This window comes from Pelodiscus sinensis, chromosome 12 (assembly GCF_052426305.1).
Source record: "Pelodiscus sinensis isolate ZL-2025 chromosome 12, ASM5242630v1, whole genome shotgun sequence".
NCBI lineage: Eukaryota > Metazoa > Chordata > Testudines > Trionychidae > Pelodiscus > Pelodiscus sinensis.
The window spans coordinates 15,432,275-15,459,712 of NC_143063.1; the positions used below are offsets into that span (position 1 = coordinate 15,432,275).

Below are 27,438 nucleotides of genomic sequence, written 5' to 3' on the forward strand. Positions count from 1 at the left end.
CTGCTTGCACACAGCACATAGTGCCGAATGGCAGCCTTTCAAAATACAGCATGTTTTCACAAGCATGAACGTGCCCTCGCATACATGTGTAGGGCTCCCTCAGATACCTGCAGCCTTACAATCCTGTCAGTTTGCTATGACACTATAACAAAGCACAGAATCTGACTCTCAGAATTGGACCCACTGGAGCAAAGTGAATTATCTGTCTGACAAACTCTATGTTATTGCCATCTATTGACTGCTCAGTGGCCTATGTGAAAAGACTGAGTCCAGTTGCTAGTTCACAAACACATTCACATACTCATCACAACTAGCACCTTTGTAGAACAGAAAGGTCAAGTATAGAAAGAACACGAGAACTAGACTATTCCTTTATCTGCAGATATTGTCTTGCCCCCTCCAGGCCAAGGTCTCTTGAGCTCTTATTGTATCATTTGCATGTTGTGGTATACCACTGCTTGTGCTACACTTTTAGGGCAACCAGAGGACTTCAGAGGCCCTGGAGGTTTTTCGCCTTCCTCTGCAGCATGGGGTACAGATCACAGCTGGAGGATTCTCTGCATCTTGGGGTCTTCAAAGTATTTGAGGGCTTCAATATCTGACATATAGGTGAGAGGATTATTCTGGGCGGGGTGGGTGAGATTCTGTGGCCTGGACTGTGCAGGGGGTCAGACTAGATTATCATAATGGTCCCTTCTGAACTTAAAGTCTATGAGTCTATTAGTCTATGTTCCAAGACTGGAGTCTTACAAGCAAGGTATTAACCTAAACTTGTATTGCTAAACAATGTAGAAAGGCAGCCACTGTTTCTCTAATCTAAAGGATTTTGATTAGCAATTCACTACTTTACTGAGCTGGACTTATGCCTGCAAATATCTTTAGAGAAAATGATTCTTAAGAGAATGTTCCAAAGACACCTTACCTCAGGCAGTATCATAAATCCTTACCCTATCAAAGAGTAGGAAGAGCTCTTTGAGAACATCTGAGACAGGCAGCTTCAAGTGCTCAGCAAACTCCTCAATTCCAATTCTTCCCCCTTTGGAGGCACTTGCAATAGCAGCAAATGTATCCAATCGATTTCGGATAGGATCCCATTTTAGACTAAAAATCAGAGGGAGAAATAATTAACTTCTTCACAGCAAAGCTAAAGACAGACAGAGTTTTAGTAACATGAGAGTGATTGCAGTTTCTAAAGAGAAAGCTGGCTAGATTGGAGTGTGTACTACAATAAAAAGGTGGGGCTTTCAATGGGTGATTTCATACTAAATCAGCATTTAAAAACCCACAAAACTATTTTTTTTATTAAAGATAATTCTGTGCTTAGGTATCTTAGCACTTACTGCATAGAAGATCAGAGTTTTCAGAAGCAACATCTGGCAACAGAACTAAAGAAAACATTTAACTGCCTTACATTTGAATTCACCCACCCGTTTCACCCATTGTTTTATATCACACCATTAGGTCACAAATGGGAGAGAGCATCTCTTAGCTCTGTAACTAATCCACCAGCTGAGTAATGATTTTGGTGCACCCAGGAATACACATCTCAGCCAGCCAGGAAAAGTGATAGTTCCTAACACCCAACTCAGAGAAGTGTGGTCCAGTGATCAGGGTACAAGGTGGTACTTGGGAGATCCAGGTTCAATTTCCTGCTCTGGTTCAAATTCCCTGTGTGACTGAGAGACAGTCACTGAGTGTCTCTGTACCTCAGCACCCCATCTGTGAAATGGGGTTAATAGCACTTCCCTACCTTGCAGAGGAGCCATGGGGATAAACACATTAAAGGCTACAAAGTGCTAAGCAGGGGCTATGTAACTACAATAGGCAGGTTCTCACTTCTTCACATAGTCCAAGACATAATTTCGCCTCTTTGGGCCTTTTCCTTCTGTAATTTACACAGAGATTATATTACATTTCAAACCCTAAAATAACATGACATACAATCAAATCATCAACCAGGCAATTTGTTCTCTGTTGCTGGAGAACATGACCATGTCCTGTGCAGCTCTGAAGTAATTAAACAACTCTGGATAGCAAAACCTCTCTTACTTCAGTTTCTTGCTGATTTTGGTAAATTCCACCAGGCCTGCTTCCATAGGCAAGGTCAGCTGTCCTGCTGAAATCATGAGTCTGCAGTCCTCAAAAGTATGGTCTGTAACTGGAACATTCAAAGCCCTGAAATGTTGTAGAAAGACAAACATCTTAAGGAGATTTTTGAATCTTACGATCTCCCCAATCTTCCTCAGTACTGGTCTCAAAGTTGATATGTAAGGAGCCAAGATGAGAATTTATCCTTGCACCACTTACACAGTTAGTATAGTTGCTGGGTCAAATTCTGTTTATAGCTACACCAGTGCAAATCCAGAGTCAGTACACTGGAGTCAAGACAATTGTTTGAGATTTACACTATTTAAACAAAGCAGAATTAGGACCATTAACCATAGCAGAGAAAGCAATCTGCACGTATGTCTTGTGATGCATCTTTTCACCAATTAAATGCATTATAGTGGAACACAGAACACTTAACTTATTACTAGTCAGTTGTAATTTGCTAATTAGGGACTGTCTAGTCACAGAGGCATTACACCTCATACAATTAATGTAAAGCTTCAAACACACAATCTAGGACTCAGGTGAATCATGGCTTTGTCAATCACTCCCTGAAATATTTTAGAACCCTAAAACCATTCAAAATATATTTGAACCAATGCCCAGTGTATATAAGAACAATTCTTGGTAAGCGCTTGAGGGTTTGTTTTTTTTTAATATGGATACATACGTTGCCATGGTATTACGGACTTTGTTGGCAAAAAGAGTAGGATCCTTTTTCTCTTCCTCAGTAGGAACATGAACAGGTAGAAACTGAAAAATATAATATATTCAGTAAATCTGCACAGCCACTTACTTATTACGGATAGAAAATGAGCAGGATTTTGCATCATTAAAGGGGAAAAAATACCAATCAAACATTTAAGTAATCAGCCACTAGAGGTCTCCATAGGCTTAGAAACAGCTCAGTGTTTTGTTAACTTACAAAAACAAACAACCCCCAGAAGATTTGAAGATTTGTTCCACTACTGCTACTTGTTGCTTTGGTCAGTTCTGCTGTAGCTGTTTTAACACAAAATCCAAAATCAATGGGACAAATAGCCTAAATACATTTTTCTTCATAAAATTAGGATTGTGATCCCGTATTTAGGGCTCAGGACTGTACACACACTTTTAAAACTCTGTGTCCTTAATACTAAGGTACCTACTACTATATTATCATTTAAGTTCAGTCTATACTTATACTAATCTATTGAAAACATACTGATGCTGCAGTTAAATTAGAGAAATTTCAGTACTGGTATTCTATAGCTTGTTTTTTGGGAAAGGGCAGATGCCCCATCATTAGTGACATGGAGAAATAAATTATTAGAAATCCTCCCAATTGAAAAAAAAATATAAATGGTCTTATTTCAGGACGAAGTAGATTATATATTTTCCTTTTTTGAAATCTGAATTACAAAGTTAAGAGGCTGACCAAATGCAAAGAATTATTAGACTCATATTTGGGTGACAGAAAATTTCCAAAAGATAGCTTCTGGACCCCAAATGGGCATTACTGAAATCATTTGTATGCTGCTATTTGAAACAGTTGAGTCTTTATCCACTTTGGGGGCATAAATGCATAACATTTATGTACAGGCAGTCCCCGGGTTACGTACAAGATAGGGACTGTAGGTTTGTTCTTAAGTTGAATCTGTATGTAAGTCGGAACTGGCATCCAGATTCAGCCGCTGCTGAAACTGATCAGTTTCAACAGCGGCTGAATCCGGACGCCAGTTCTGACTTACATACAGATTCAACTTAAGAACCCCAGGCATCCCCAAATCAGCTGCTGCTGAAACTGATCAGCGGCTGATTCCAGGAAGCCCGGGGCAGGGGCTTCCTGTAGTCAGCCACTGGTCAGTTTCAGCAGTGGCTGACTTGGGGACGCCTGGGGCAGAACAGCTTGGGTGCTGCCTGGTTGGTCCAGTAGCGCCCAGAGCGGCGCTACAGGACCAACTGGCAGCGCCCCAGCTGCTGTACCACAGGTGTCCGGAGCAAAGCCATGGAGCACGGGGGCAGCGGGACAGCTCCGTGGCTTTGCTCTGTCAGCTGACCGCGCGCTCCGCGGCTTGGCTCTGCTTTGCCCCCCCCGTCCCCCTGGTCTGCAGAGGAGCTGGAGTGGGGCCATGCCGTTACTTCTGGGAGCTGCTTGAGGTAAGCCTCACCCAGAGCGTGCACCCCTGAGTCCCTCCCCAACCTTCTGTCCTGATCTCCCTCCAAGTCTTTTGATCCCAGGCTGAAGAATCCCCTCCTGCACCCCAAACTCACATTCCCAGCCCTACCTTCTCACCACCTGTGCTCCACCCTCTGCCTCTGCCCCGAGCCCCCTCCCACATCCTGAACTCCATATTTGTTGCTCCACCCTGGAGCCCACATTCCCAGCTGGAGCCTGCTCTGCCAACCCAATGAAAATAAGTGAGTGAGTGAGGATGGGGAAAGTGAGTGTCAGAGAAAGGGGGACAAAGTGAGCAGGGGCGGGGAAAGAGGTTTTGTCTAAGTAGAAAGTTAGCAGCCCTAAGGAGGACAATAAAAATAGGCTTGTCTTGTGTAAATACAGTTGACTTCCATGTAAAACAAACAAGCAAAAGTTCATTTTCAAAGCAGTATGGAGGCATGCATAATTCTAGCTAAATCACACAGCCTTGTGTAGTAAGTAATTTGCCATATAATGCTATATGCTAATCATTTGTAATGTTATGTAGTGCATGTACTTTCTGTATAAACACAGTCTGAACAACAAAAGTTTTCTATTGCAGTTTGGTGAGCCATCTCCTTCCTGCTGCCTGTGTACACCCTGGCTAACTGCCTGTAAGCATGTCTTTTTAAGTGGTGCTAACAACCAACCACTTACTCCCAGCTAGAGTGCTCTCAGATGGGACGTGTATAAGTGGCCTTACCTTCCGGCATGGAAGGCTCTGGAGCTGATCCCTGAGGATGACCATTCTCACACTGTTCTGAGCCAGATACTGCCCTGCTCATTATTAAATTAACTCCTCCTCCACATTTCCTGAGCGAAACAGTGGTTAACACTCTCAGGCTTGCTAAGCAAAGCACTGACACCCTCTGAGTCACAGCTAGTCACACTGTACACAATTCCTGGCTGCAGGCATGCAAGGAGGATGAAGTCAAAGCACACTGGAAGAAATGTGAACCACAGACATGAATGATTTACATAAGCCTGCTTGCTTGTGTTGCAGGTCCTGGTATGAAAGAACAAACGTACTCTTTACCGACTGGGACTATACCTCTCTCTCGCTCCTCCAAAGGCAATGATGATATTTGAGACTCACTGCATGTGACTTGCCCAAACCACACACACTGAGAAGAAGGACTTGTCCCATCCAGTGACTGGGGCTTCACAACTATTTTCCAGCTGATGATTAATAAGTACTCTGAATATGGGCAGAGAGAAATTCCAGCCCTGTGAGATAAAATCCTTTGAAACTCACTCAAGTAATGAAAAATCCTCCCTAACCTATTCTTGTCCCTATCCCTCTCTTCCATGATATTTACCATGTATATCTTTTGCAATAAGTTTGACAATCAGATTCTCAGTGTAACTGTTTCATATTCAATATATACTATTCATCATGAACATATGTCAGTATGTTCTTAAAATACAATTGGTGCATTGCCGTATATCTCTGTATAGAAATATATGGAAGCTCATGGTGATATCTAATTTATTTTAATTCACTTTAATTCAGTGAATTTAATTCTTTCTGTTGGGGGATATGCATATTAGTGAAATACTTCAATGTCTAATTTTTATAATTTTATAATTAGAGGGCAGTTTTGTTTAATTACAGGTGGACTAGTATTAAATTCTGAAACAGAAACAGTCCTTTAAAAATACACCACAGAACAGAACATAGTTAACTATTTTGTCTATGTCTACTAAGGACATTTATGTCAAATGAGTTACACTTGTGTAAAACTGCAATACTGTAGTTGAAAGAAGAACCAAAGCCACAGTATTTGCATACAAATATACAATGGGAATGCTGTATTTTCTTTGGCATTATAAAGTAATTTATGCATATTAATATCAACGCTCTCCCAAAAAGGAAACTCACTGATACATACCTTTACTGGAAGACCCATTGCTATAACTTAAATTTTGGAAATAAATAACAGAGAGGGCACTGTATTCCAACAAAACGAACATTGTTCTTCTATTTAACAGGTATAAATTAGCTTACATTATTTCTTAGAGCTTCCTGGTTTATTAATAAGTACCATATTGAATCTTTTGCCAAAATAATGAGTAAGATAGTCCCTCGCTATTACACTTGGTTCATAAGTCTTTGCTGAGATGTGAGTGTTCATTTTCGTGTTCATCGAGATCTAAGACTTGCATTTATTTTTATCTCTAATCAAATACACTTCTTTGTATGAGTTAATAAAGTTAAGAGTAAGCAAGAAGATAATAGGTTCATTAGAAAAGGCACACTTTTTTGAGAATGAAACTATTCATTGTAGTCCTTGAATTCCTTAAAGGTATTTAGCTCTGAGCGATAGGGAACGAGTAATGTAAACATGTTACACAGATCACCTGGCAACTGCCACGTGATGGAAGTCAGTCTAGATGGCATTCTACAGCTTTTCTAGAGTGGCGGGGGGGGGGGGGGACGGTGAGGGGGAACAAGTTACTTTGCAATTCCATCTTCAATCTTTACAAAAACAGCGAGTCCAAATGTTTGTGAGCAATGATATTTAATAGCAATTTCATAACAGCTTTTATGTTAATCTTTCAAGTTGACCACTTACACTAATAGGCTCTTGTCAAGTTAAAAGATGTAAACACTGGCAGCAGATTAAAAGTTGCACTCACCATATTTCCCTGTAAAGTGAGCTAATCAGTTAAGCCATAAACAGTATTTGTTGCCAAAAGACATTTGTTTCCTTTTACATATTGAAAAAAATACAAGAACAATTTGTTCATAAAAAATCCAAACTTAATAATGTTTCTCTATTTCTTACCTCAACTTCCACCCTTGTGAACAGTTGGCATAAAGTCATTGCACAAAGTTGTTTGCTAGGGAAGGGGGAAAAAGATGTTATTTTTTTTAAAGTAGCAACCTACTTACAGCTGACTTACAAATACCATTTGCAAACATTTTTTCATTATCTGTTAGTTTTGGCAATAATCTCTATACACCCTGAGCTGAACTTTCTTGAGCTGCTATCTAAGGTTTTTCTTCCTCATAGAGCTGGTTCCTGCTTGTATTAAAGTTAAAGCCATTTTAGCAGGATTTATGTTGCAAGCTCTCTGGGGGAAAGAACGTGATGCACTTCTAATGCTAGATGTATTTACAGGGCTATATATGTAGTTCTCACACAGAGATTCACTATGCTTTATATAAAAGTCAAGAGTTCACATCTTGCTAGCAATTATTATTTTTAAAAAAGGCTGAAGATGCATTTAAGACATGGCAAAACATAACTGACTGCCTTTCTGGAAGATATTATTCAAACCCAAATTGTTTGGCTCAACAGCGGGGTTACTGATCTGTCATGCAGGAAGCCAGATAAGATGATCTAACAGTTCCTTCTGCTCTTAAAATCTATCACTCTATGAGAGGTGAAGTTTACTGGGTTGGCAAACAGGAAATCTTGAGTTTTAACTGTTCATAAAATGTGTAAAAGCCAGAGCTGAGGTTAACTTCATCTCTGTGTGTTCATTCTGAAAAGTGAGGCTAATACCTATTGACCACTGTCCTGAGAGTAGCAGAAGGACTGGTTAAGGTTTTATATGAATTTTGCACATTTCCAGTAGTCTCTAAATGCTAAATATTATTATTATGAGAAACCACCAGTGCACTTTGGGTGTTGAATGGTCTAAAAGGCAGTACGTAGTTTTAACATGAGGAAGTTGGGAAATGAGGTACGGTTAGCCACTTCCATATTTGACTGCAAAATTCTCATTCTGTTAACACTTTCAAGCTGAAAGAAAGAGAGAAGCTTTTCCTGGTAACCTCAAACATAGTAAATATTGAAGGCAAATCCTAGAAACAACTTTACTCTGTTTCAGAAGAGATTTCTGAGAAGGCAAGAGTACAGAAGAGATGGTGGAGGAGGAGGGCCATTTGGTCCTTTCTTATTAATGTTAACAGCTGAGTTTATAATATATAAAACAATTTTAGGCACCTATCCCATAGTTAAAAGGGTTACACAAAAGGAGTAAGTGAAAGTAGACCCGGCGCAGAAAGGTTTCAGGGAGGGGCCAAGAAGTGCTGTACCAAGTTCATGCCAATGCTGCAAGCTACAATTGATTAGCTCTTTTATTAGTCTTCTGGCACTATTTCCAGATGGAGAAAGAAGAGAAACATTATTTGTGATATCTCGAGATTTCATTCGAGGGCCTACAAGAGTCTAAATCTCCCCTTCACTGTTGCTCTCATTTCCTGCTACCTTCCCCATTTGTCCCTTATGCTTTTCCCAAACCTTCTTCCCTTCATCCTCTCCTCCCAACCTTTCAATCATGCATTCCCTATGCCAGCGTTTCCCAAACTATGGGCCGCGGCCCAGTACAAAAAATATCGGGCCTCAGCGTGGCTGCCGGTAGGGGAGCAGAGCAGGGTGGGCTGGGAGGAGGTGGCGGTGGAGGGAAGGGAGAACCGGCCGCTGGGAAGAAGGGTTGGGGGCAGCGGGGCTGTCCCACGAAGATCAGGGCAGGCAGGTGGGTGGCCAGTGGAAGCACAGTTAGGGGTAGCAGGGCTGTCCCGTGGAGATCAAGGTGGGTGGGCGGCGAAAGCAGGGTTGGAGGCAGCGGCGCTGTCCTGTGGTGATCCAGGCGGGCAGGTGGCAGAAACAGGGTTGGCGGCAACGGGGCTGTCCCGTGGAGATGGGGGAAGAGAGGACAAGCGGGTGGCAGAAGCAGGGTTGGAGGCAGTGGGGCTGTCCAGCAGAAATCGGGGAGGGCAGGCGGCAGAACCAGGGCTGGACGGGGGAGCTAGCCAGGGGAAAACAGGAGGAAAGGATGGGAGAACCAGCTGCAGGAAGCAAAGCTGGATGGGGGGGCGGGGGTCGTTGGGGGAGCAGGGCTGACCGGAGGAGATTGGTGGGAGGCAGGGGGAACTGGCCGCTGGAAGCAGGGCTGGACAGGGGAGATCGGGAAGAGAAAGGGGGGAGGGCGGGACTGACCTGGGGACATGCAGACCCTGGCAGATGAGTGAGTCTGGACGGGGATTCCATTTTGTCCCCTCCCCGCCACATACCCTCCCTGGAGTAGTTGCGAACTGCCTGGCAGGTAGACACACTCAGACAGCGTGAGCATATCTACCAGCCAGGCAGCTAAGGACTAATACACCTAATTATAATAAAACGCACCTAATTAGAAAATACCAGGCATTTTATATGTCTGGTAATTTCTCAGTTTTTTCCCCAGACAAAACCTTCAAATACCGCACTGTCCAGTACAAAACCGGACACCTGGCAACCTTTCCCTTCCTTGCACCCTCCCTCTTAGCCAGATACCCTACCCCCAATCTGCTCCTGCTCCCACCTCCTGAAGTGCTCATGTGGCACCGGGTCCCCTAAGCCCTGCCCCAGGCTGGGTGGAGGTTGCAGCCGGGTGAAACACTGAACATTTATTCATTTTTCATTCTTTTTTTTAATATGCGTTAATATTTTTGGGCTGCAAAAGACAGTACTGAAAAAAAACGGGTTGCAACTAAAGTAAAAAGTTTGGGAAACCCTGATCTAGCCAGCTTTCTATCCATCTTACAGTCTATTTATCCAATCCATATTCCCTTAACTTGCTGGCATGAATATTGTGGGTGACTGTATCAAAAGCTTTGCTAACGCTGGCACTGGGGGCTTTGGGAGGACCAGAAACAACGTATTTGAATATTCATCATTTGCTTAATAAATATGCAAATATGCAAATGAATGTTACTGGTCATCCAAAAGCTCGTGAATGGATTTACTGGTCTCCGTGTCACAAAGTTTGGGAATCCCTGCCCTATGCTCGATATCTACTCTGGCAAGTCTTAAGTTCTTCAGTCACATCCTACTAATCATAAGGGTTTGTGCCAGGAGGAGAACTGAGAGTAACTAATAGAGGAACCCAGTATGGGAAGCAGAAGAAAAAGTCTCAGCTATACTTGTATCTAGACATTTTCTCATACTCTGGTTTACTGACTGATTCCCAGAGAGAGTTTTATTTTTTTATGCTGTTATCAGTCTAAAGAGGTTTCCTTTTAAGGTTTAAAAACTGATGTCATATTTGAGTAAGGAATGCAGCTTTAAAAGGTTTGATTAAATGTTCAGTTATTCAAGTATTAAATCAAGATTTTTCGTTTATATCTGTTTACATCGACCTATGCCATTTCATGCTGTCCTTTTTTCACAAGGAAGTAATATCCTATTAGTCTATCATCATGTTTCTTTTAAAACTCTCTCTCTGCAATATATGTTATTAACATTTATACATAGTTCATTTACTCATGCTACTGTTATATAAGTGTGGGATTTTTCATGTGTTTTGTGCAATTGTATATCTACATATACAATTCTATTAGATCCCATTAGCACTCATTTGTTTCCAGCATTTTCTTTTAAATGTATTTGTAAAATTCTTTTCTAGCACGATTCTCTCTTAGGATACTTGAAATAATTGGCTAAAGAAATGGCTTGATAGATATGGTCTAATTGCAAGGGTCTACTATAATTTTATATGGAATTTTGTATGGATGTTTACAATATCCCAATCTTCTCATCTATTACTCTGATAAATATAGCCCATTAATTAATCTCAGTATTTCTAATGTACCCATGACTGTACCAAGATGCCACTTTTAAAAAGCAACTACTTTCTTAAGGCAAACAAATCTCAGCTCCAAATCTAGGGTCAGGAAAAGGAAAAGATAGCACATGTATCTTTCGAAAAAGCCTCTTTCGAAAGAGGCTTGCAGTCTAGACATAGCCTTGGGGTGGAACTTCAAGTCATATAGAAAAATAAGTATGCTATAGGTTAAAATACTAAAAAAAGATAAAAATGATGTAAATTGCTGATGCCTATGGTTTTTCAATAGCGACAGTCTAAAAGAAAAGGGAACAAAAATGTTAAGTATTTCATGTCCCTGACTGCTCTACTGTAAAATGTGAAAAAGCAAAAAGCCAGTATGAGTAAATGAAATCAGCTTTTGACAATATCTAAACAGTCATTTCACTATAACTTTTTTCTTCTATATCAGTTATTATTCTGATGTTACTAGAACCAGAAAATTCTGATTTAGCTGCAATGCAAAAGCTTAAAGGAGTCAAGCCTAGAATTTTCTTTGAACTTACTACAACTGGGGCATTTATAAATTTTAATTCTTGAATAACTGAAAAAATGATTTGGAAATTATACGAATGCAATGCACCTGCAGCTCTACGTACAATAGCACTTGGTTTCCCTCTATTATCACCCCTTGCATACGGATTTAAAACTTTTGAATGCACTAGAGTTACTCCAAACTGAAACTAATAAAAACAAAGGGATTCTCAGGGTGGTATAACTGGAAAAGGACAAATCCTTATAGAGCAGAAAAATAAAACAAGTACAAAATTTGGTGCCACAATAATAATACCTAGCTTTTATACAGTGCTTTTTAGCAGGAGATCACACAGCTCTGTACAAAGGAAATTAGCATTATTAACTCCTTTTCATAGATGGGGAAACTGAAGCACAGAGAGATGAAGTTATTCACCCAAAGTCACCCAGCCAACCAATGGCAGGTGTCTTGGAATCCCAGTTTAATCTAGCTGTTAAGATATTAAATATTGGAGCCTGTCTCATAATGTCAGGCTATATCTACACTACAGAGTTTTTTGGGGGGAAAAAAACACCATTTTTCTGAAAAAACTTCACTTACGTCCACACTGCAATCATGTTCTTTTGAAAGAAAACTGAAAGAACAAAGGGATTTTTTCCAACATTGGTAAACCTCTTTCTACAAGGAAGAAGGCTTTTTCCGAAAGAGCTCTTTTGGAAAAAAGCGTGTGTGGACGGGGAAGAGGGAGTTCTTTTGCAAGAAGAGGAAAGAGGAAAAAGCACAGGTGCCCTGGTGGCCATTCCGCCCATAGTAATCACAGCTTACATGCGAGATAGCGTCCTTTCAAAAAAGCAAATCACTTTTTTTATGCACTTTGGCAGTGTGGACGCTCTCTTTCGAAAGAAGTTTTTTCGGAAGATCTCTTTCGGAAAAGCTTCTTCTGAAAGAAGCCTGTAGTCTAGATATAGTCTAAGTGTGATACAAATACATTTCATTAGAAGAAAAAAACAAGAAATTGTTTTGACATTGCCAGTATATTTACTACTGGGGGAAATTCTTGTGTGTTGTTTTTAATAGCATTAGGAGACTTACAATGAATACCCTTGCCATGTCCAGGTCACAGTATCCTAAAGAAAAACAGAAATGTATGTCAAGTCAAAACAAAGGAAGAACAGAAAGGACACAATAGAAAATTATAAACATAGAATTAAGTGAGGCAGATAGTGTTTTAATATGATAATCATTTTAAAAAGAAGGTTAATGTGACAGGTGTGCAGCAGAAACAATTAAATCCATGCTTTAGCTTGCCCATGCATTTCTGTGCTGACTAATGTTTTCCATCACCTAGTTCTTATTAAAAAACAATTTAGTCCTGTGGCACCTTAGATATTAACAAAACTATATATAGTATTATTTGTTTTTGTGGGCAAAACCCACTTCTTCAGATAAACTGGAGTAGAAAAAAAAACCTTACTGTGATTTTTATTGTGTTCCCATTAAAAAATTTCACTGGTATTTAGTATTTGCCCTATAAAAGGCATTATTATAAAGTCATGTTCAGATCTAAACTAATTATAATCAATTCCTTGTCTTTCAGGAAGAACAAGTAGTTTTGCTTGAGATGTCAGCACAAGATGTGCCACAACATCGTTCTACAATATGCATGGTCTTGCCTATTTCCTTGGCTTATTAAAGCAAACGTATTTACATCTTCACTCCTGTGTTTTAAAGTTGACCTCCAAAGGTTACCAAAAAAAAAAAAAAGGGGGGAGGGGTGGGGGGTGGGATAGGGTGGAGAGAGGGCAAATGAGGAGTTGAGGAACTTAGTTGAGGGTCCGAATGGATGTGACAGGTTTTAGGAACGTGAAGTCTGATCTTCTCTGCTATTGCAGGAAGACAAGTGGGAGGTACTAAGGCGGTTTATTTGGAACTTCTTATCTTCCTATTGAAAGAATGTCAAGTCTTCAACACATTTTTCATTTTTTCAGAAATATTAGTGAGGTCAAAGAGATGTTATTTTTACACAGTCTAAGATGATCTTCTCTCACTTAACAGTAATGCTTTTACTCCTCTGGCATGTATGAGCTCATCGTTTATACAAGAGACTCTAGTCATCAAAAAGTCTTCCAGGCTAGACTGGCAGCTAAAGCGAGACAAATTCAGACTGGACAAAAGGTGCAATTTTTTGACAAGGAGGGTTCAATTTACCACTGATTCAGTTTAACGGGGTTTGTGGTGGACTTTCCAACTCTGACATTTTTAAAATCAAGATACGATATTTTTCTAAAAGATTTTCTTTGGGAATTATTTTTGGGGGAAACTTGATAGCCTGTGTTAGACAAGAGATCACTCTAGAGGATCCCTTTTGGTCTTGGAATCTATGAATCTAGACATTATCTGAATTTCCAGGGTAGAAACATTCAGAAATTCTTAAAACAGCAAACAAACCCAACCACAATAATTACCTTTCAGGCTTTCTTTACACAGCACAAAGAAGCTAAAGGGAGGCATGAACCCTTATTTTCCCTACCATCTTGTAGAGAATCACACCGGGGATAAACACAGCTTATTTGAAATGATATTTTAAAAAAAAGTTGTTATAGGCAGTTCCTATCTTCCATACTGAGCACAATTAGAAGAAAAAAGGGCCCTAACCAGAAACAAAATGTAGTGTACATTTCCTCATGTTCGTATAACTAGAGGATGACTATATTGCAGATTAAAATTTACCAAAACCATGCTCTGAAGTGTTTTTAGCCTCTGTTTATCAGAAGCTGGGAATGGGAAATGGAAGATGGAACACTTGAGGATTACCTGTTTCTTTCATTCCCACTGAAGCACCTAACATTGACCACTGGTGGAAGACAGTATACTGGGCTAGATGGTGTGATCTAGTCTGGCCATTATTACATAATGTTGCCAAAAATGCTATTGCATCTATAATATTTCAATTTTTAATCTGTAAAATGGCTTGATACCTGTTCAAACTTCCTATATATAAGGAAACAGATTTACCCTATTCGTATTCTATAGACAAGATTGCCAATTTGTATCTTATTCTCAATACCCTGAACTTACTGACTGCCTCATTAAACTGCTTTATGAACTCTTAGCTTCCTCCTCCAATTTTGTCTTTAGTGTTCTCTCTATAAATAGTCTGGTGTATTTTTAAGTTGTAAATATTTCTGCCTAGTAAAAATATTTTAATTAGTTACCTCCATCCATAGATGTCAAGGTAATTTACAAAAAATATCATTATCCCCATTTTACTGGTGGTCAGGCTAAGGCAAGGCAAGATGTAGCTACATACAGTGTACCAGTGGCAAAGGCAGGAACAGAACCCAGATCTGACTTACTGGCCATTCCCCAACCACTAATAGTCCATTCTGTCACCCTTTATTGTCATTTGTCAGACTCAGCACTGTTCTAACTGCAGCTGACCATATGCTATCTCAAACTCTTCAGGAGAAATACTGGTTAATACAATTCTAGTCTGACAATCTGAACAAGACTAGTCACTCCGACAAGAACTCAGGTCTCCTCTATCTGTAAGGGTATGTCTACACTACAATGTTAGTTCGAACTAACATTCATAGGCGCTACACTAGCGCTCCGCTAGTTCGAATTTGAATCGAACTAGCGGAGCACTTAGTTCGAACTAGGAAAACCTCATTTTACGAGGATTAAGCCTAGTTCGAACTTACTAGTTCGAATTAAGGGGTGTGTAGACCCTTAATTCGAACTAGTGGGAGGCTAGCCCTCCCCAGGTTTCCCTGGTGGCCACTCTGGCCAACACCAGGGAAACTCTATGCCCCCTCCCAGCCCTGGACCCCTTAAAGGGGCACGGGCTGGCTACGGTGCCCGTGCCAGGTGCAAGCCTGCCAGCACCCAGCCAGCAGACCCTGCACCTGGCACGGCACAGAGCCACCCACCCGATGTCCCCCAACCCACCCCCTCTTCCCGGGACCAGGCTGGCGGCTCCCAGGAGCTTGCCCTGGACCGCAAGAGGCGGGCACCTTCCTGGGCTAGTGCGGACATCGTGGACCTTGTCCACGATCTCCGCACTAGGCACAGGAAAGTGGCCGTCTAGGGCAGGAGAGCTGCCAGCCTGGCCACCCAGGAGCAGGTGTGCAAGAGAATCAAGGGGGTCCACTGAGACCCCCGACCCTGAGCCCTGAGCTTACAATGGCCGTCCTGGGTCAGACCAAAGGTCCATCTAGCCCAGTAGCCTGTCTGCCGACAGCGGCCAACCCTAGGGACCCTGGAGGGGATGGATCGAAGACAGTGACCAAGCCATTTGTCTCGTGCCATCCCTCTCCAGCCTTCCACAAACTTTGGGCAGGGACACCACTCCTACCCCCTGGCTAAGACTACTCCATGGACCCAACGTCCATGACTTGATCTCACTTCCCTTTCAACTCTGTTCTAGTTGTAGCCTTCACAGCCTCCTGCAGCAAGGAGTTCCACAGGTTAACTATTTGCTTCGTGAAGAACAACAACTTTCTCTTACTAGTTTGAAGCCTGCTACCCATTCCTTTCCTTTGGTGTCCTCTAGTCCTTCTTTATGGGAACTCATGAAGAACTTTTATGAATGCACCCTCTCCACCCAACCCCTGCTTTTAGAGACCTCTATCCTGTCCCCGCTCCATCTCCTCTTTTCTAAGCTGAACAGTCCCAGTCTCTGTAGCCTCTCTTCATCTGGGACCTGTTCCCAACCCCTGATCATGTTAGTTGCCCTCCCCTCTCCCAGCCTTTCTCTTCCCCTCTCCCACCTCCTTTTCCAAGTCTCCCCCAGTTTTGTTCAATAAAGACAGAGTCAATGTTGGAAGAAACGTTATCTTTATTTTGTACATCAATAAGAAGGGGGGCTAGGGAAGGGTAAGTGGAAGGAGGTGAGGGAGGAATGGGGTACGAGCCCCCGATGGGGAGGACTGGGCTGGCTCTGCGGGCTTCTGGGGGTGGAAGCTCTCCTGCAGCCCCCCGATTGCCTCCTCTCCCCAGATGGCAGCCTGCGGCAAGTGCAGCCGGGCTGATGGCCGAGTGGTGTGATGTGCCCAGTGTGGGTACTCCGGGCAATCCAAGCCAGGACTGCTTTGCAAGCGGGGCACCCCTTAGAACTGTCTGTCCGGGGTGGGGGTTGGGACCCTTTAAGCGCAGCCCTCGGCTAGCCTGAGACAGCATCTCCACGCTCTAAGTCCTCCTCTGATGCCCTGCCGGCACTGCTTCCGGCCATCCTTAAGCCCTGTTCAGGGTCCACTCAATGTGAACTTGCTAGTTCGAATTAGCAAAACACTAATTCGAACTAGTTTTTAGTTCTAGACGCATTAGTTCGAATTAGCTTAGTTCGAATTAACTAATTCGAACTAAGTTAGTTCGAATTAGCGCTGTAGTGTAGACATACCCTAAAAGAGTCTTGAAAAGTCTTGGTATAGAAAGCATCAAATCTGCAGCAAAACAACCACACATGACTCAGATCTCATGATGAAGGCAACATTTCTACATCACTTGATCAAAGCCACTTCTATATTTAAAGCATTCGCCATTAAATATCCCCCATGATCACCTTATGGTATCATAGATAACAGTTATTTCATGTATTTGAAATAAGACTGTAATGCCTGCCTCTGTATGCCAGAGAGACGTTACTGTGGAAAATACTCCTGTAAGAAAGTACAAACATAACAAAATCTGACTATATGTTCAATTAGGTTATGGCCTTCTTGTCTGTATCTACTCTTTTGACCCTGTTTGCTGAAACTTGTTATGATGAAATACTGGAATCTTAACAGAAGAGGGAAACACCAGAAGAATTGTTGATGGTACTTTGGGGGAATCTAAGGTTCAAGAGGCGGGCAAGAAACGTCCAACTTCTGCTATAATCTAACTTCTTTTGCTTACTGTTTTACTTCAGCTACATCTAATAACTAAAGAACCCAACTATCGGGGGTTTTCACAACTGAGAAGAAGCAACCAAATTTTGATGCTAAAAAGATGCACTGCTTCCGGCCATCCTCAACCCCGCTTCAGGGTCCACTTAATGTGGACGCGCTAGTTCGAATGAGCAAAACGCTAATTCGAACTAGTTTTTAGTTCTAGATGCGTTAGTTCGAATTAACTAATTCGAACTAAGTTAGTTCGAATTAGCGCTGTAGTGTAGACGTACCCAAATACTATATAAGTGATTCCGATTACTGGATCTCTGAAGGAGGATTTTGCTCTGAAACTCTGGAAATAAGTCCCCGTCAATTGAGTATGGATCTAGAAGACTAGTGGAATCAAAGAACACAAACATATTTGAACACCTTTGTGCACAGATATAGCAGTTTCTTGCAATATCCTGGACATACATGATAGGATGAAGATAAACCTTACCAAATTATGTTTAAGAACATGAGTTCATTGGATTAAAAATGCAAACACTGATGTAGTATTGTGGGATGTATGTAACATCTCTAGAGGGAGACATGAATAATGTAAAGCATGGGGAGGTGTTGGGGACTTCAAAGGACTATTTGAAACAATTTGAACACTTAACTTTAAGTAAGTTTCCAGAAAATCTCTAAGGGGAGGAACATATAAAAATGTGCCCCCTTCTGTTATGCAAGAACTCAGCCTTTTGTAGCATCACCCTGAGGAGAACTATGGTCTACGAATTGCTGATTCTCAGATCAAAGCACCTCAAAGCACAAAGCAGTGTCTAGCAAATTTGTAGGGTGCCTGTTCTGGGCTAACAGCTGATATGAACTTGTAACTACAGCAAACCCTTTGATGAGTTTGTAGGACTGTTCACCTGCCAGAGCCCTTGTTGGCATCTAGTTAAGCTTAAAAGTAGGATATAGGTTATTTTATTGTTTGTAATATACTTTCTCTGTGGTACTTTCACCTTAAAAGTGCTTGCTGAGGAAGAGCTGTGTGATAACTGAGCCATTATGCTGCTTATAGCCTCTGATGAAAAAAGGCAGAGTAGGCTTGCTGAGGGAGTCTACTTTACTGGGGAAGTCAGCAATGGCAGGGATCCATTCCACCTGGAAATACCCAGGACAGGAAGTGAGATGTGTGTCTCTGTCTCTGTCCAAGAGCTAGAACTCTGACAATGGACCATGGGGGGGGAGGGAGGGGGGGAACAGATGTGGTTGCCCTGAGCTGTGATAAGCCTCAGTAACTAGGTACAGAAATTAACTTCATATGTTCCATCCATCAACCCAGCCAATGTTGGTTCAACACACTGAACTGTATTTATAGATGTTTTCTACAAAAGCTACTCTAAAGAAAGCTTGGAGACTCTGAACGCATGATATTCTGATGCCTCCTGCAATCTACACATCCTTAAATTCAGAACTAAAAATATGTCTCGCAAATCCTGCATTAATGAATTATGCTGCATTATCAAAACTGTTACAAGGATAAGCACATTTTCAAGGTTACTTCAGCCAATCATGAAAAATGATAAAAGTGCCTTTTAAATGTGGGACAAGACAAAAAAATCATATGAATAATCAACCATAGTCTTTTTTCATCAAGGTGCCTTGTAACACCTATTTTATCAACCTATATTCTAGACACAGATTCTATAAAAACAAACAAACAAAAAAGATCTACTCTACAGGTTTTAAACTGTTTATTTTAATTTTTATTTTTATTACTACAATATTGTGGGGCCTTAATCACAGCCCAGGAACCAGAAGTGCTAGGTGCTGAACAAACACAAGGGGGGAAAAGATACACCTTCCCTTGAGGAGCGTACAAGCCAAGTAATAACCCAGTGCTAACAACTGAAAGCAAAACCTTGCCAGTTGCTTTATGCTATCATGCTATTATAAATATCCTCTCTATTGTGTGCAGGAAGTTACAGAAGATCTGCTAATAATGAGTTGACATTATCCAAGAACACAGTTAGCAAGCTTTTAAGAAAGACTTAAGAGATAACTTAATTGAACACTTTTGACCTATTTTACTAATTTTACCTATTTTGTCAAATTCCACAACAGCAATGTGAGCATACTACTTGTCTACTTCTTTCTCTAATCGGAAAAACAATTTCTGCATCCTTCTCTGTGAGCAGCAACTTCTGTCACCCATCTTGAATTTCTGGCCCTTCCTGCTGTAACATTTAATTGTACACCCTTCCTTTCCTTCAAAGGAAGCCACCAAAACTCATTTTCAAACATTATTCTTAATAATAAAAAAATCATGAATTGTGCTGGGTCTTTGCCCTGAACTTAATTTGAACCTGCAGACTACGTTGCAGTGTGGCAAGGAATGAAATGATTGCAACTTCACTACGGAAGTCAATTGAAGGACACCTTTCTAAATCTTGTGGCAGTAGCAAAATTACATTCATGCATTGTAATCAAGTGATTCACTACTTAACTGCATGGGAAGTAGCATTAGAAAAAGCAAGGGTAGTAAAGAGTTCACCTAATGCTCCTTCCCAATACCAGTGTGGTAAACTGGAGAAATAACATCAGAGGAGAGTACTGACATCTAAGGGCATGTCTTCACTACATGCCACCCTGGCTCAGCTGTACTGATGCAGCTACACCGCTGTCACATGTCTGGTGAAGATGTGCTATGCCAAGGGAAGAGCGCTTTCCCATCGACATAACTACTCTACCATGGCAAGACGTGAAAGCTATGATGGCAGGAGACTGTCTCCCACTAATACAGTGCGATTATAAATAGTGAAAAACTTGCATCGCTAGGGGAGGGAGGATGGTATCCCTGAGTGATGTAAGTTAGGTCAACTTAAACAGTAGTGTACACCTACCCTAAAAAACCCGACAAAAGTGATCCCATTTGCAGGTTCCCACCCCAAAATGTTTGATGCTTCATGTGGTGATGATGCGGAGAAGAGGAGGGGAGGTGCAGAGGCAGCAGGAAAACAACAGGAGTATACTGGTCTACACCACTGAAAGCTGAATGTATTAAAGCAGTAATAATGAAGCGTCAGGGAAGAAGAGTGTACCTCCCAAATCACAGCTTAATTCATTATAACAATGACCATTAAATAAGTGACATGGGGTCTTTGATGTTTGCTCAATGACATTAATTGCTCTAATAGCTACTAACATTTGGAAGGATAGAGTGGTGGACACTAGGAGTAAAACTGTGAATCAGAAGTCCCCAAATTCCCATATGACAAGTGCTTGCAGCTGCCTGCTGATAGGAAACTGAAGTTACCTTTAATTAATTGTGAGAGGTGATGAGAAAAATGTATTTCATTTTATGTATATTTCAGACTAGGGTAACATCTGACCCCACTCAGGTCCATGGCAAAATTTTCATAGATTTTAATAGGGCCAGGATTTTACCTACATCCAATATAGGCCCACTGAAGTCAAGGGAACATTTCCATTGATTTCAGTAAGCTTTCGATCAGGATCTAATGATATTAAGAAGGCCAAGGCTTCAATCAGCTTACTTCCAATCTGATGTAAAACACTTAGCTTTGTAAATATTAAAGGACTTTACTCTTCCTTTAGTAATCACTCTTGTTGACTTTCTCCCCCTTGCCACTGGGGCCTGATGGAGCCAATACATAAGGACAATTCAGTGGCGGATACACCGGGGGGGGAGGGGGAGGAGGTAAAAGGGTTATTTTTTAATTAAAACACTGAAGGAGTCAATAGACCACAATTTTATTCCCAGCTGTGCTACCCACCTCTTATGGAACCTTGGACAAAATGTTTCAGTTTCTTCATCTGTAAACTAAGGGTAACATTTACCTCACCTTTCTCACACGTGTTGTGAAGGTAAATTCATTAATGTCTAAGTTTCTGGAGTTTCTTGGATGCCGTACAACCTATTATTCTTATGTACATGTAAGAGCAGGGGCAGCAAGTTTTGCCCGATGTATGAGTAAGTAGTTAATAGGGGTTATATATATGCATCAGGGGGTTCAAAGTATTCCTCAAGTTTAAACAACCATGTAAATATTTCAGCAGTATGGAACAAGGTGTGCAATCAAGGACAATTCTTAAAATTCCTTGCTTTCCTAATAAAAAGTTTCTGAGAGGCAATGTACTCTCTCTATTTGTGGCCCATCTAGTAATTATCTTATGAAATTATTTCAAAGTTGTTTCTCTTAATAGATCACATTTGTTTTCTCGAGGGCCCCACAACATTACTATGAAAGATACATAGCCACAAGCTGGTATCCAGCTTTACAGAACACAGATTAAACATGGTTTCTGTCTCAAAGCTAACCAAGTTATGGCATGTTACAATTAATTAAACTAGTGTGAAACAAAAAGGAAAGCAGAGTTTATTATTCTAAATAATTTAATTATGCCGGAGGCATAACTTAACTACATTGGAGAAGGACCCAAGCATTTCTAATGTACTGTATTTGATTTCCAATTGCACATATACTACAATATGAAAAGTATATTAAAGATAACTGTGTTGTTATCATAATTTTTTACAAGATATTGCAAAAACAAATACTAATACTGAAGCACTAAACAGGGCATTTCCAAAGCACATGCTTTAAAGGAATGCAGTAATCTCATTTGTACTAGGAAAATAATTATAGAAGTATGACAAGCCAAGACCAAGCACCCTGCCCCCCAAAAATAAGAACAAATTTAGTCTGAGGGAATTGATTCCAAGTGGCTTACAGTCGGGGGGCAACAGACTTGCCAGGTTCCTGGACAAGGTGAGAAGGGGACCTAGTTCCATGCTCCCGGAAGGGGCGGGACCTCAAATGGAAGGGGTGTAGTTGGGGCAACGCTTAGCACTGCCCAGAGTGTGTCATGCCGCACTGCGAGCTCCCGCAAGAGCATGCCATGTGGTGTTCCAGTGGTGATTTAAAGGGCCAGGGCTCCGGCCGCCACTGCTACTTGCTGGGCCCCAGGGCAAATACCCCTTTGCACACGCATCCTCCCCACTGCCGAGCCTGCTTGCAATCAATCAAAAAGGAACTTGTTGTACATTAGTTTACAAATTTGCTTTCCACACATCGTAAACAAAATATGGCAAGAGTGCTCTTAAAGTAGTATTTAATTTATTAAGCACTCTCTGTTGTATTACACAATGGTAGGTCCAGGGCTGGATTAAAGGGGGGGTCTAGCCAGGAAGCTGCCTGGGGTGCCAACCTATGGGGGGAACCTGATGGCAGCTGTAAGGGGTGCCACATGCCCGGCCGCGTATTGCCCCTTAGAGCTGCCGTCAGGCGCCGTGCACCCGATTGCAGTTGTAAAGTGTATAGCGCCGAGGGGTGGGGCCGCGCATGCATCGCGCACCCGCTGCCCGGGGCACAGGAATGGCTCGAGCGGCCCTGGCCACGCGCCCAGGGCACAAGAAAGGCTTGGGCCGGCCCTGGGTAGGTCCTGTCTTCCGATGTGCCAAGTGTAATTTTGGTGGAGCCATGAGTGGAAATCTAAGCAACCTCTCTCCCCACAATCCTAGGACAGCCCTCACACTCCTATCACATTAAGGAAGAGGAAAGATACAGTAGAGCCAGTTACACCAGGTTTCCATTATGGAAGTTTTCCGTGTCAGGAGAATTCTCAACCACCCTTTAAAGGCAAAACAGCTGGGCCTCTAGTGATGCATTTAAACTTGATGACAATGGACTGCCTACTACCTCAGTGCCTTTTAAGAATGATTTGATTTCTGGCTTTGGTAGCTGCAAAAAGGGGAACATTCTACTTACCACTTTGTTTGGATATCGGAGCAGCACTGGCTGCACAGGAACTCCTGGAATAAAGGCTCCTGAAATCACAAATCACTTTTTAATATAAAAGAATACCACGTGAGAATTTTAAATGATTAAGACAAGGGAAGATTGGTGTAGGAGGAGAAATAAAATTTAAAAGTGGAAATGTAAAAAAAAGAAAAGTTGTGCTTGACAGTTATTTTTTAAAAGCATGACTAGTCAGATACCAGATAAAAGAGATACCAGAGTCCCTTCTGGCCAAGCGGATGCAACACCCACATCCTCACCACCAGCCACTTCTCCTATTTGAGTGGTGGGATGGGGCTGAGTGGTGCAGCTACATGGTTAGGAGGAGCTGATGCTGTGAGGAGCTGCTGATGCGGGGAGCTGGATCCTGACAGCGGTGGCACTGTGCTCCTCTCCTTTGGTTGTGAGATGGTTTAACCAAAAATACCGAACACCTCCCTCCCCCAAAAAATAACCACTGAGGAAAAGATTCTGTTGAGGAAAAAAAAGGAGGGGGAACCAAAGTTGTTCAGCAAAAAAAACTAAAAAGCAAAACACCAGCATGGCCCCTTTATGATGCTTTCTGGCCCTAACAGGCTGCTGGCGGCCGTCGGCCATCTTGTCTCCCTGCTCCGGGACAGACAGCTTCCCTGCGGAACCACGTAAGCACCCAGGATTTTTGCCTCCTGGCTGGGAAAAAAAATTAGAAAATACTGGACATGTTAGGTGTCTGGTATTTTCTGAATTTATTTACAAGAGAGGAGGCGAAAATACCAGACTGTCCGGGTCAATACCGGACACCTGGCAACCTTAACAGCGTCTCCTCAGAGCAGAGCCCTGCAGCTCAGTGGACACCAATCTCTATCCATGGGTAGACCTCTGTATACACACAAGGCCCTAGCATGGAGCCAGGACTGGCAGGAAACCTACCTTGGCCTCGCTGCACCATCGACCTGTAGCAACTGCCGGTAAGTGTCACCCACACCACAATCCCCAGCCAATCTCCCAGAGCCAGCACCCCCGCCTACATCTCTTCCCCCCCACAAAGCCAGCAACCCATATCCCAGCCCTGAGCCCTCTCTGAGAGCCAGCACCTCCTACCCTTTCATGCACCCCATGCTTCTGCCCCAGCCCACAAACTGGAGCCCATGGGAGACACAAGGCTATGTGGTTATGGAGCTGTTAAGTAAACAAAGCGGCAGGGGCCTGCTAGCAGCTTTCCCAAAGCAGGCGTACAGAGCAGTTTTGGGAGCCACAGCTCTAAAGCATGAAAAGGACACAGTAAAATTGAACAACTGAAAAGTTTCAGAAACTGCTGAAACAAAGTACAAATAACTAGTCTATTATCAATCCACAAGCTGCCAGAAATTTAAAAGTAAACTTGCAGCGAATGGTATAAAGTAGTAGAGATTTCAAAAACTACTGAAGTTTTAATATTCTAATAATCTATTACTAGCACAGGCACAAAAAGTAGCTTTTTTTAGCGGTGCTTGATTTGACCGTACCTTACCTTTTAGACTAAACAAAACAAACCTACTGGCTCGAATTAACTGAAGTGACTTTGCAAACCATGTCTACCTATAATTTTCTAACAAAAGCAATGCAACATAATGTCTCTCACCTTGTTTAAAGGTGATCAGGCAAGAACGATTTGTACAGGTGCCTTCTGGGAAAATCAGTACCTTGGATTAGAAAAAAAGATACATAAAAGACAGATTTTATACTTTCACCGTAACAACTTATACATATCTGAAGGTGTGACTTTTTACTCAAGCTTTCTGAGCTGTTGATGAGCCCTGATACTGAATCACAAGTTTATCACAAGTTTGTCAGCAAGGAAATGAAAGCAATAGTGAAGGGTGCCTATGATTGACAGTGATTTTATTCATCTGGATTTGGAAATAAATGCTTCGTAAGAGAGGGAAGTTGGAGAAGTCATTTGACAAATCTGAAGTAGATAACAAAAGGCCTCCAATGCTTCCCATGAAGTACCTAGTGCTGGATTTAATGAGTGGTTGTTTCTTTCTTCTGCTAGGAGCTCCTTACAGATCTGTAAGCTGTATGCACATTGAGTCTGGGTTGACATCAAGTGCATAGGAGGCACTCAAGCACTTAACACAGATGCTATCAACATGAATCTAGATGCCATTTGTGAGGATATGATCACGGCTCAAGGAGTAGCAGCAAAACACAGCTGTAGGGCGGGGGCATCTGTGATGTGATGGCTTCTGCAAGCATTGCGTAGTTCTGAATGGCTTTGGCGTCTGGCAGAATCAGACACACAGGATACTCAGGAGGACTTAGAATCCTTTTCTGGAGCCAATGGATTAGAAAGAGATACTGTGTGACACAGTGCAGCCAACCCTTACAGGGAAATAGCTCACAACAAGGGTTCTGCCTGTTCGGGGCAAAGGACTTCTATTGGAATTCTGAACTCTCTGGACAAGAACATGCAACTCCTGAACAGCATCACCATAACAAACATTACACAGAGATGCTTCCTACTAGTGCTGGGGAAAGAGAGGGTGAGCATTCCTATGCTCCAGTGACACTCCACTTGGGGCCATAGGCACATAAGTGTAAACAGGGAAACCCAGAGGCTGCTCCAATTTATGACAGAGGAGCAATTCCAAAGAAGGAGGAAGCAAGAAGGTGGTATACACATGACCATTCCTGTATCAACCATAATGCAAACAGAACAAAAACTACTACCTGGGTACTTGGGCATGAAAGGGTATGGGCTTAGTGCTCAGACAGAGGAATTTTTATGTGCCTACCTCTAGAATCAAGTGGACAAATAAAGCCAGTTCTCCCTAGGTTGCAACACTTTTTGAGGAATTAAAGGAAACAGATGATAAGAGCAGCAGCAGCAGGTGTTCCAGGTTAGCATCTGCCACTTATATCAGCAGACATGCTAAGAACAAACAACCAGAATAGCTGGCCCCCTTTTTGCTAACGGGAGCGTCCTTCTGTTGATGTGTTCTGTTCTAAGGGAAGGGGCCTGTGGATTGCTCTGCATCCGTGTAATAGTAGTAGCATTTGGCCCTACATATTGGCCCAAGGTATGTTCATGGTCAGGTTCCTCCAAAAAAGAGAAAAGGTAATGCCCAGGACAGAAAGTCAGAGAAGCGTGGGCTCAACTTGGCCACTGTCTCATTTCACAACTCTGGGTTGGTCACTTAGCTATTCCTCCTTGGTCAGCCTGGAATCCACAAAGCTACTCTACTTTATGCCACAAGCCTAAGAAGCCCCCAATACTTGTGGGGACGTGGGATAGCGCAAAGCTATCTTAAAGCCATATTTGTGTCTGACCTGGTCTTCAGCAGAGCTCTGGTGCACCGGCCTACATGCCATCCACCCATGCATTTCATGCAAAACAATGAACTGCACTTGCTCAATTACACCTCCATTTCTAAGCACAACATTATTCGAAAGCCTTCCTAGAAGTGACCTGTGGGGAGGGGGTTGATGAAAATGCCTGCCTGGTAGAGTTCCATACCTGAGGCAAATGGAAAAACAACAAAGAAGGCTGTATAAACGCATAAAGCAAATTTGAACATGCACTTGTAAGTCAAATTTAAGAAGCCTAAATTGTAACTAAAGAACCTGGAGCAAGCTGCTTGTGAAATGAAAATGATGCATGCTACATTTAAGTAATCCATCCTGGGGAGAAAATGACATATATTGTGGGATTTTTTTGCTCCTGGAAATGGGAATCTATGGCTGCTGTCTGTCCCAACATCTCCCTTATAATGAGGGCTGTACGTTCAAGTTCAACAGAAGCACAAATATCTTGCTAGTGGAGTCTTTGATTTGTCACAGGCTTTTCATTTTTCCTTCAGAAACAAAAACAAACCGAGAGCCAGTTTCCTCATGCTGTTCCAATCATTCAGGAAGGGACCAGCTCTGAGAAAAAAAGCTCCCATGATATTTCAGCCACCGAATCAGTTCCCTAAAAACAAAAGCAAACACCACAGATACCAGCATGAGATCTTGTGCAGATTTCTACCTTGGATGCTCCTTTGTCTTTCAAAGCTCCACACATAGTAGAAGAGGTGCCATTCCAATGGTCAGAGAGTCTAGGGGAGTTCAGCTGGGGAATGGGTTATGAAGGGGCAGCAGTGGGCTCAAGTCAGAGCTAGAGGGTCATTTTCTACAGCGATCCTTTAGGCTTTGCTCTTCCAAGAAGAATGGGGTATGCTAAGGCTCCAGGACCCAGCCCAGCCCTTAGCCTGGCACAGTAACTGTGGAGCAGCTTTGTTTTTCCATTTGTCACAAGCATGAAATTCTCCACAGAGGTCCTCAGCATCCAGCTATTCAGGCTGGAAAGGGTGTCATCCTCGAAGCAGAGGTGCTGAAAAGTTGCCCAACGCAAGTATGTGTGCAGCAGATGTCTCATTATTCTCATGCTGAATT

At 42.2% G+C, this 27,438-nt stretch overlaps 1 protein-coding gene across 1 annotated transcript in view; it reads right to left on the minus strand.

The window, feature by feature from the left end:
• The window catches only part of LPCAT2 (lysophosphatidylcholine acyltransferase 2), a 61,742-nt gene that overhangs the window by 18,725 nt on the left and 15,579 nt on the right, over positions 1 to 27,438 (minus strand). The window contains exons 5-11 of the mRNA XM_006121110.4: positions 24,644 to 24,704; positions 23,014 to 23,072; positions 12,450 to 12,484; positions 7,078 to 7,132; positions 2,780 to 2,862; positions 2,050 to 2,175; positions 948 to 1,101 (exon numbers count right to left, since the gene is read on the minus strand). Coding sequence (XP_006121172.2) covers positions 948 to 1,101; positions 2,050 to 2,175; positions 2,780 to 2,862; positions 7,078 to 7,132; positions 12,450 to 12,484; positions 23,014 to 23,072; positions 24,644 to 24,704 — 573 coding nt within the window. The remainder of the gene's footprint in view (positions 1 to 947; positions 1,102 to 2,049; positions 2,176 to 2,779; positions 2,863 to 7,077; positions 7,133 to 12,449; positions 12,485 to 23,013; positions 23,073 to 24,643; positions 24,705 to 27,438) is intronic.